Source organism: Callithrix jacchus, chromosome 16 (genome assembly GCF_049354715.1).
Source record: "Callithrix jacchus isolate 240 chromosome 16, calJac240_pri, whole genome shotgun sequence".
Classification (NCBI taxonomy): Eukaryota; Metazoa; Chordata; class Mammalia; order Primates; family Cebidae; genus Callithrix; species Callithrix jacchus.
The window spans coordinates 98,642,501-98,652,103 of record NC_133517.1 but is presented as its reverse complement, the minus strand read 5'-3'; the positions used below and the strand labels follow the sequence as shown (position 1 = coordinate 98,652,103).

At 40.6% G+C, this 9,603-nt stretch overlaps 1 protein-coding gene across 3 annotated transcripts in view; it reads right to left on the bottom strand.

Annotated features, from left to right (window-relative positions):
- Positions 1-266: 266 nt before the first annotated feature.
- NIPAL2 (NIPA like domain containing 2) overlaps positions 267-9,603 on the bottom strand; it is a 101,461-nt gene continuing 92,124 nt past the window's right edge. For 2 of the 3 annotated variants that reach the window (XM_035277617.3, XM_035277618.3), the window contains 3 exons: positions 6,331-6,394; positions 5,145-5,239; positions 267-3,511 (listed from right to left, as the gene is read on the bottom strand). In XM_035277617.3, coding sequence (XP_035133508.2) covers positions 3,399-3,511; positions 5,145-5,239; positions 6,331-6,394 — 272 coding nt within the window. In that variant the 3' untranslated portion in view covers positions 267-3,398. The remainder of the gene's footprint in view (positions 3,512-5,144; positions 5,240-6,330; positions 6,395-9,603) is intronic. The other variant, XM_035277619.3, reaches the window with a different exon arrangement.

Below are 9,603 nucleotides of genomic sequence, written 5' to 3'. Positions count from 1 at the left end.
ATGAGCTGCATCCTTGGAAACAGGAGCACAAAGAGGGTTCTTGGCTTAGGGAACTTGGCTCGACATTTCTATCCACTTAAGTCATGTCCACCATTACACCTGCGTCCTTCCGAGCCAAACTTACACATTATCACCATTACTCTTTCATAGCACTGAAATGACACTCATCTGTGAAATCTGTCTTTTCCTTTCTTATGTTGCCACAGAACAGAATCTCTAGGAGTGTGTAGAGTATTGAGGAGGGGGAAGAATACATTCTGGGTCACTGCTTGAGAAATTTTTTTATTGTGTTTGTTTTCAAGTGATTCAGGTAAGGAAAGCATTCTAGTTACAGGGCAAGCAAACATTTAAGCCAAAAAACAATCAGATGGTAAAGGCCTCTGCTTTAATCTACTATATGAGAGGTCATTGTTACTCATTTCCAAAGCTATTATCGACTTGGAATGTGGGATTGGAGAGGCTCTTCCAAGGTAGTTATTGGTGTTCACAAAAGAACCAGTACCTTCAAAAGAGAGAAACGTGGACCCTGAGAACGAACGCATCACTTCCGTTTATAACTTATACAAGCAAAAATACCAGAAGACAAATATCAAGTCATGGTTCCATACTCCCACAGTATCTCATTTGTCATGAGCCATGAGTGTCGCTTTTTAAACTCCTTTCCTGAATGCCCAGTCAACAGGAAAGAAGCTGCATAGCAAGGGCAGAAGAGTCTAGACCAGGAGCTGGCGAACTGTAGCTCACAGACTGGCCGCTTGGTTTTATTTTGTTTTGTTTTGAGACAGTCTTGCTCTGTTGCCCAGGCTGGAGTGCAATGGCATGATCTTGGCTCACTGTCACCTCCACCTCCCAGGTTTAAGTGATTCTCGTGCCTCAGCCTCCTGAGTAGCTGGGACTCCAGGCACCCACGACCATGCCCGGCTAATTTTTGTACTTTTAGTAGAGATAAGGTTTCACTATGTTGACTAGGTTGGTCCTGAACGCCTAACCTCAGATGATCTGCCAGTCTCGGCTTTCCAGGGTGTTGGGATTATAGGCATGAGATACTGTGCCTGGCCTCTTAATAAAGTTTTATTGGAATACAGCCATGCTCTTTTGTTTACATCTTGTCTACAGCTGCTTTCATTCTACAATGGCAGAGTTAGGTAGTTGGGACAGACACCATGTCTGTCTGTTGGGACAGACAGCACAAACTCTAAAATATGTACTTGTGGGTCTTTACTGAAAACTTTGCCGACCCTTGATCTAGACAAATAGTCAGATGAGCTAACTGTTGGCTACAGATCCTCAACTCACGATGCCAAGGGAAGGACTGAGTTGGCTTTAGTTTGGTCATGCACTGTGTAATTTAAAAAATCTTACAAGCCAGTACAACTAAAACTCCTATTTACCTTACTTTGGAGGAGCAATATGGAAAGTAAAACTAGGTCTGAATATATTTTATATGTTGCCTGGACTTCTAAAATATTGTTGATTGCTTAAATGTGCATAAGTCAATGTCATTTCTCAAAACGTTTAATAGATGCAACTGTTGGCGGCCGCTGAAGTACTGGTGTTATGCTTGTGCCTGTATGAAATTCTACAATGCTGAAAACCTCATGCACTCTAGCTGTGAATGCAGTTCTACCTGAAGCAAAACTCTTCACTCTAATTGTTTTCCCAATCTTTGAAACCAGTTTCAAGAGTCACCAGAAACCTGTAGTTTAAGGCACCAGACACATTCCTCGGCTGAGCCTTGTAGTACCGATATGCTGGACCTATTCAGTAAAATATGCCATAAATTATGAGTGCTTTATCTGAATGCATGGGATACTTTCTGCAATGGTAGGATTTATTACCCAGAGTTTAGGAGCCAGACCTGGGTTTTGGGGTATTTTTCTATGTTGGTGATCAGTTGAAATCTCTTTCCTTTGCTGCCAGGTTTGGTTAGTCTGGTCAGGAGTGCAGATTATGACAAAGAACAAAGCTAAAAGACCTGAGCCATTAAGGTTACAGTCTCAATACCACCAAGTTAAACAACCTAGTTAAATGCAAGACCATTGGTTGGAATGATATTGGACAGACATGTCATAGGCTTTGAAACATCAGTAAGAATTGGGCTCATTGTTTCATGTTGGCTACAATGAAGGCTACCTCTTTTCTTCTCCTCTAAATATTAGGTAGATCATAAATAACAGATATTATGGATTCTATCTGTAAATGTGTCTCAGGAGATCTGTGATGAACTGGAGTGGAAAAGCCATTCAGGGCACAGGAGCACTTGGGCTTCCTCTTGAGGCTCAGGTTTGACTACTAGGTTGTGTTCTATGTCTACAGATTTCAATGGCTGAAATTCAGTTCTCTAATCACAACTCTCCTTTTATCTAGAATAATTTACAAAGCTTGAGATAATGCCTTTGGGAAGAAATGATGTGTAGTGGAAGTATCACTAAGAATTTAAATGTGATTTTTGAGACTTGTATGGAGAATACAACATATAAACCCACTTGATGAATTGTAAGATCTATAAAAACAAATAAAGGCATAGGACATTCAATTTTTCTTCAGTTTCAAGTATAATAGAATCATACAGCTAAAGAAAACATCACCATTCTATATTTTTATTAAAACATAAACAAACATGGGGCCTACTTTGTTTCTCTAATGCTTCATGCATTTATGGTAAGCCTTGTGAGGGGCTGTGCTAATCTTCCCTGCATTGTTCCTATTTTAATACATGGACTACCGAAGCAAGCACAGCCCTACTTCTTAAACTTCCTCTTTCTTATATTTAAAAAGCCCACCAGTCAAGGTCTTTAAATTTAGGCATGCATCATCACAATTTGTAAATTCTAATTTAAAGAGACCCTTAATTTTCAAAGGAGGACTTTGATACCACGAGTTTTCAGAAAAGATGACTTGCCATTCTAATGTAGGACTAGAAAGGTGAGATTTTTATAGGGAGGCTTATAAATGCTGTCTTAGAAAAAAATGAGCACTCTCAAATCTTTCTTTTGGGAGTCAGGTTATGGGCTAAAATGTCTTTTCTTAAAGTGAAGCAATTGACACTCCCCGTGGGAGAAGGCATCTATGCAACCTATGGCCAAAATGCAAACGTACATTTCTGTGCAACATGCCTGCTGGAGCTGTCGGGCTCTGATTAAGGTATAGCTGGTTAGATAATCACTAGGGAGAGGTGCAGGGTGTGGGGAACACTTCAAATCACATTCCATGGAAACATTAGACTGTCAGAGCTTAGGAAGTCGCCGATTGTCCATAGATGCTAAGGTGGGGAAAGGACTGAAACGAATGCTAGCACATGCCAGCTTATAAAAGAGCTGCTGACATCAATTGAACATGTGCAATTTTTTAAAAAGGTGGTATCAAATAACAGGCCAACAGCCATCCCTCTCGGCATTTTAGACCTCTTTCTTCTCTCCACTTTGGCTCTTCGTTGAGTCACTTCCATCAGGCAAAGTTCCATAGGATAAGCTATTGGAATCTGGTTGTATTTTGTCCAACATTTGTTTCCCTGTGGAGAAAATAATCATAATCTTTTGAGGTCTTACAGAAAAATCAGTCTTAATAATTTCCTCTCAATCTAGGCCACATTTTATCGCCTCTCTTTTATACTATGTGGGCACGCTCTAAACATAAGAGATGAATGTCAAGGAAGAAAAGGCGCCTGGAGCACAGTGTCTCTAGCTACATGATAAAAAAGCTGTCCATGTCAGAGCCACTGCCCCACCCCACAGGATCTACATGCTGGGCATGGAAATCAGATGGGGTTAGCTTAGAGATTCCCATGAAGCATTCACTCATCTCCAAGCCTTTCTTCCTGGGGTTGGGTCCTCTTTTCCATGTCGAATGCATATAATATAATAGAAAAATAGCCTGTGATAGTGGCTTCTAGGGCTGCTACTGAGCCTATGCACTGGGCTTTGAGAAATAAAAAAATAGAGTTAAAAATAATCAGGCTGGGCATGGTGGCTCATGCCTATGACCCCAGCACATTGGGATGCCAGGGCAGGCAAATCACTTGAAGTCAGGAGTTTGAGACCAGCCTGGCCAACATGGTGAAAACCCATCTCTGCTAAAAATACAAAAATTAGCCAGGTATGGTGGTGGCACACCTGTAATCCCAGCTACTCGCGAGGTTGAGACACAAGAATTGCTTGAACCTGGGAGGGGAAGGCTGCAGTGAGTTGAGATTGTGCCACTGCACTCCTGCCTGGGTGACAGAGCAAGACTCCATCAAAAAAAAAAAAAAATCATACTTTATTTCCTACCAAAGAACCTCTAACCATACAAGGCTTCTATCACATGCCCCCTTGCCACTGATGCCAATCCTTTCATTGACTGCTTCTGGCAGATAAGAGAGCTCGGATGGCAAAGAGAACACAGAATTCATTGCATGGGGCCATATTTCTCAGTCTTAGGGATGAGGAATTCCTAGTTTTTGCTTCACAGGCATGATGCTAACAGAACAGTGGAGAAAGCTGTGAGACTATCTCCACTCCTGCCTAGAAACCTATAGGTCTGCGCACATCCCCAGTAAGCTGGAGAGTGCTGGGGGTGGGCTGGCAAGGGAGGAGGCGACAGGGCAGACGGTTTCCTTTGTCCGGGACTTGGCTTCTGTCGTCTACCTGACTAGGCGAGTTATTTCTCAGTGAGAGTGAGAAAGGGAATGTATGCTCTCTGGGTAGGCGGGGTGAGGAAGGCGGAAGAAGCTACTTGCGTTCTGGTGACTGTCCTGAGCCACAGTGTACAAGCCACCCCAGGCTTCCCCAGGACATGTTCCTTAGCTGCCTACTCTTCTGTTCTTGGGTGTTCCTTCAAGGCACTCCAAGCAGCAGGGGTCTGTGCTGGTAGCCATTGCTACTCTTTTCTCTACCCTTTTCCAATTTAAGGAAACCCAAAAAGGAAATCCCCAAAATCAAGAAAACATGGTCAGTTCCTTTAATTCCCCAGTTCTGGGCAAAACTGACATTCAATAAATTATTAGTAACATTTACACTTAAAATATCACCTTTGGTTTCATTATTAAATGTACATTTTTTGAGGGTAAGAATTATGTTTTATATTAACTCACCACCCAAAATAATACCAACAATTATTCATTTATAAGGATCAAATTTTCCGCTATAAAGTATATATGGTTTTACCAGGAATATTTCCAAAATCAATATAAGACTGTTGCAGATGTTCCTTTTCTCGGTTTCTTGTGACCAAAAACACACCAAGGAATGACAGAAAACACCTGTAAGGATAATATTAATAAAGAATACAAGAACACTGAAACAGACCCATGGTATTAAATAACTGAGTTCCATATTCTACATGATGACATAAATCCCATTGGTTTTGTTCATCCAGTTTCTCATGGTAAGCTTCCTAGTACTTGTCTTAATTAGCACAGCCAGTATTTGTACTCAGAACCAAGACTTGGGCAGATTCCAATAGATCTCTGTCCCAGGTTTTCACCATCTGGGGGCTAATTGAGGCTCAAAACCCTTTGGGTAGACACCCTGTCTCATTTTCTACCCATGCACGCCCAGATCCATTTCTGGTATGTGACACAAGTGAAGAAATAATTTATTCTTTAATTTTCTAAGAAATCTAGTTGTCCTTGGCTGTTACAGTAGTCATAATTTCCAGACCTCAGAAGTTTGGCCTTGCTCAAAAATCTTATGAAATTGAATTTTCAAGCTAGATGGTTTCCTACACTGAAAATAGCCTAGGCTCAATTTTGTATAACCGTGATCATGCTGACTACCAGACCAAGAAGCAGCTAAGCATTTAATGAAGTGCCTCATGGAGTCATGGAAGCTCCTATACACTGTATATTGTCAAAGTTCTGCTCACTGCAGTGGTGCACTGATGCCCACCAAATCTCTGGGGAGAGTTCAAGCTGCACACTCTGACACAAGAAAGGGATGCTACCAACCTGATGTCGTCATGACTAAAGCCAGGGATCTACCTGCCTTCTATTTTGGGTGACCCTAGAGGATCATGGTTCTCTAATTTAGATCTAATCTAGGGGTTCCCAAGGGCGAAGTAGGGCTGATACAGTACAGAAAGGTCGTGGAGTAACAAGGGCCAGTGGATATATCTTGTCTTTGTCTTGGAATTGAAAATTCCCAATGTTTCAGAACTTCGGAGGGATACCTAAATCACAAAGCCAAAGCCATCAAGCCCTGCATAGGATCCTAAGTTAAAAAATATGTTTCTTTTAGGAACTCAGGAAACTGATGTTTCTTATATTATTTTCCATACCCCAGGTGCAATGCCAAAAATCCTACATAAAAGTAATGGAATTTCACATACTTTACCTTTGAGACATTTACTCACCCAAAAAGATATATAAATACAGCGAGAAAAGCAGCACCAAGGAATTCCTGATAAAAGATGATACCTGTAATAGGAAAAGAAGACAACACTGATTTTGAAGTAAGGTTATTTATAATAGCTAAATATTGTTTGTAAAATTATGTTCATATGTTAGTTTTTCAAAGTAAATTTAGTCACCCTTAAAATGTACATTTAGCAGTTTTAGAAAATTTGTACACCACACTTACATTCTGAATTATTCCAAAAAGAACATAGATCTGCAGAACTGACATAATTATAAAATCAACATAATTGACATACATTTGCAAGCAGAAATTTCTCATCCAGTCCAGGACTGCCCCACTGGAACATACAAGAAAACAAGACTCTAGTGACTATTCCCCACCTGCAGTTTTAGGTCTGGGGTCAGCCAGCCTGGCCTCAGAGTATAGGTGGACTCGGGCCTCTGACATGGCAGCCACCTAAGGCCAGCTGCTATCACCCATGGTGTCACTCTTGGCAATGCCCAGTGGTCTGATGGTCTGCCCACATGGTGACTCAAGCACCGGAGCACACTCTAGCAGCTGAAGTGCTACCTTAGCTCCATTCCCCTCTAACCCCCATCTCTCCTTCTGGTTTTCCTTTTAGGGTGAAGGTAAACAAGGATGCATCATCTACTTTGATGTACTTTGCTTCTCTCCCTGTTGGTCTCAATGATTTCTTCTGCATCTAATGTTCCAAAGCTTTCATAGAGTTTTTGTTAAATAAGATATCTTTAAGTTATATGTCACCTGGAATTAAGTTTTTTGTGTATGTGGCGTTATCCTTGCTAGCCAGCCAACAAATACTTATTGAATGTTTGCTGTGCGTCAGCCACTGCTCTAGCTACTGGAGAGATGACAAGACAGAGACCTATCCTCAAGGAGCCTTTCTCAATCTTCACCTTATCTCCTCACCTAGGGAATGAGCTTCTTACAGGAAGAAGCCCTGTCCAGTTCTAGTGAATATTTGTTGAATGAATGCAACTTTCTGAAGCACACTTGAGGTTATTACATACTTTCTTATAATCATTTTAATGTTTTCATGTTATTTTAAACTGATCTACCATAATATTCATTTCTCTAAGGTCATTTCAAGTTGCTTCTACGTTTTTTTCCTTTTTTTTTTTCTTTAGTAAAGTAGCAATGTACTTCTTTGTCCAGGCGTGCCTTGGAGATATCATGGGTTTGGTTCCAGAGCACATTACAATAAAGCTAATCTCTCAGTAAAGCAAGTCACACTAAATTTTTGGTTTCTCAGTGTACATAAAAGTTATATTTGCACTATACTGTAGTTTATTAATATGCAATAGCATTGTATCTAAAAAATGTACACACCTTAACTTAAAATACTTTATTGCTAAAAATGCTAATGATCATTTGAGCCTGTAGTGAGCCCTAATCTTTTTGCTAGTTAGAGGGCCTTGCCTCAGTGTTGGTGGCTGCTGACTGGTCAGGGTGGTGGTTGCTGAAGGTTGGGGTGGCTGTGGCCACTTCGTAAGCTAAGACGATAATGAAGTTTGCCACATCGATGAACTCTTATGAAAGATTCCTTTGTAGCATGCAATGCTGTTTGATACCATTTGACTCACAGTAGAAATTCTTTCAAAATCTCTACGTAATCTTCTCGAACACAGTTGCTGCTTTATCAACTAAGTTTCTGGAATATTCTAAATCTTTTGTTGTCATTTCAATAATGTTCCTAGCATCTTCACTGAGAGTAGGTTCCACTTCAAGAAACCACTTTCTTTGCTCTTTTATGAAAAGCAACTACTCATCCATTCAAGTTTGATCATGAAGTTGTAGCAATTCAGTCCCTTCAGGCTCCACTTCTAATTCTAGTTCTTTTCCTATTTCCATCACATCTGCAGTTACTGCCTTCTCTGAAGTCTTGAACCTTTCAAAATCATCCAGGAGGGTTAGAACAGACTTCTTCCAAACTCCTGTTAATGTGGATATTTTGGCGGCCTCTCATGAATCACAAAAGTTCTTAATGACATCAAGAAAATCAGAAAGTTTTCAATTTACTAAGATCCATTAGCAGAATCCCTATCTATGAGAGCTATAGCCTTACAAAATGTATGTCTTAAATAATAAGACACGAAAGTCAAAATTACTCATTGATCCCTGGGCTGCAGAAAGGATGCTGTGTTAGCAGGCATGAAAACAATATTCATCTCCTTGTACATCTCCATAAGAGCTCTTGGGGGACTAAGTGCATTGTCAATAAGCAGTAATATTTTGGAAGAAATCTTTTTTCTTGTCAGTAGGTTTCAACAGCGGTTTAAAATATCCGGTAACCGATGCCGTGAACAGTTGTGTTGTCACCCAGGCTTAGTTGTTCCATAGACAGTACAGGCAGAGTAGATTTAGCACAACTCTTAAGGGCCCTAGGGTTTTCAGAATGGTTAATGAGCATTGGCTTCAAATTAAAGTGACCAGCTGCATTAGCCCCTCACAAGAGACTCAGCCTGTCCTTTGAAGCTTTGAAGTCAGACATTAACTTTTTCTCTTTAGCCATGGAAGACCTAGATGGTGTCTTCTTCTGATAGAAGCTGGTTTTGTCTACATTGAAAATCTGTATTTTAGTGTAGCCACGTTCATCAGTGATCTTAGCTAGACGTTCTGGACAACTTGCTGCAGCTTTATGTCAACACTTGCTGCTTCATTTTGTATTTTAATGATACGAAGACGGCTTCTTTCCTTAAACCTCATGAACCAACCTCTGATAGCTTCAAACGTTTTTTCTGTCATTTCTTCACCTCTTTCAGCCTTCATAGAATTGAAAACAGTTATGACCTTGCTCCAGATTAGGCTTCGGCATAAGGGAATATTATGACTGCTTTGATCTAAGCAGACCACTCAAACTTCCTCTATAACAGTGATAAGGTTGTTTTGCTTTCTTGTTCATTCACTGGAGTAGCACTTTAAATTTCCTTCAAAAACTTTTTTCTTTTGCATTCACAACTTGGCTAACTGTTTGGTGCAGAAGGCCTACCTTTCAGCCTATCTTGGCTTTTGACATGCCTTCATCACGAAGCTTAATCATTTCTAGCTTTTGATTTAAGGGAAGGATTATGTGATGCTTCCTCTCACTTGATCAGTTACAGGCCATTGTAGGGTTATTAAATGGCCAGTTTCAATATTGTTGTGTCTCAGGGAATAAGGAGGCCCAAGGGGAGGGAGAGAGATGTGGGAACAGCTGGTCACTGGAGCATCAGAACACACACATTTATTGATCAGTTGGCAGTCTTAC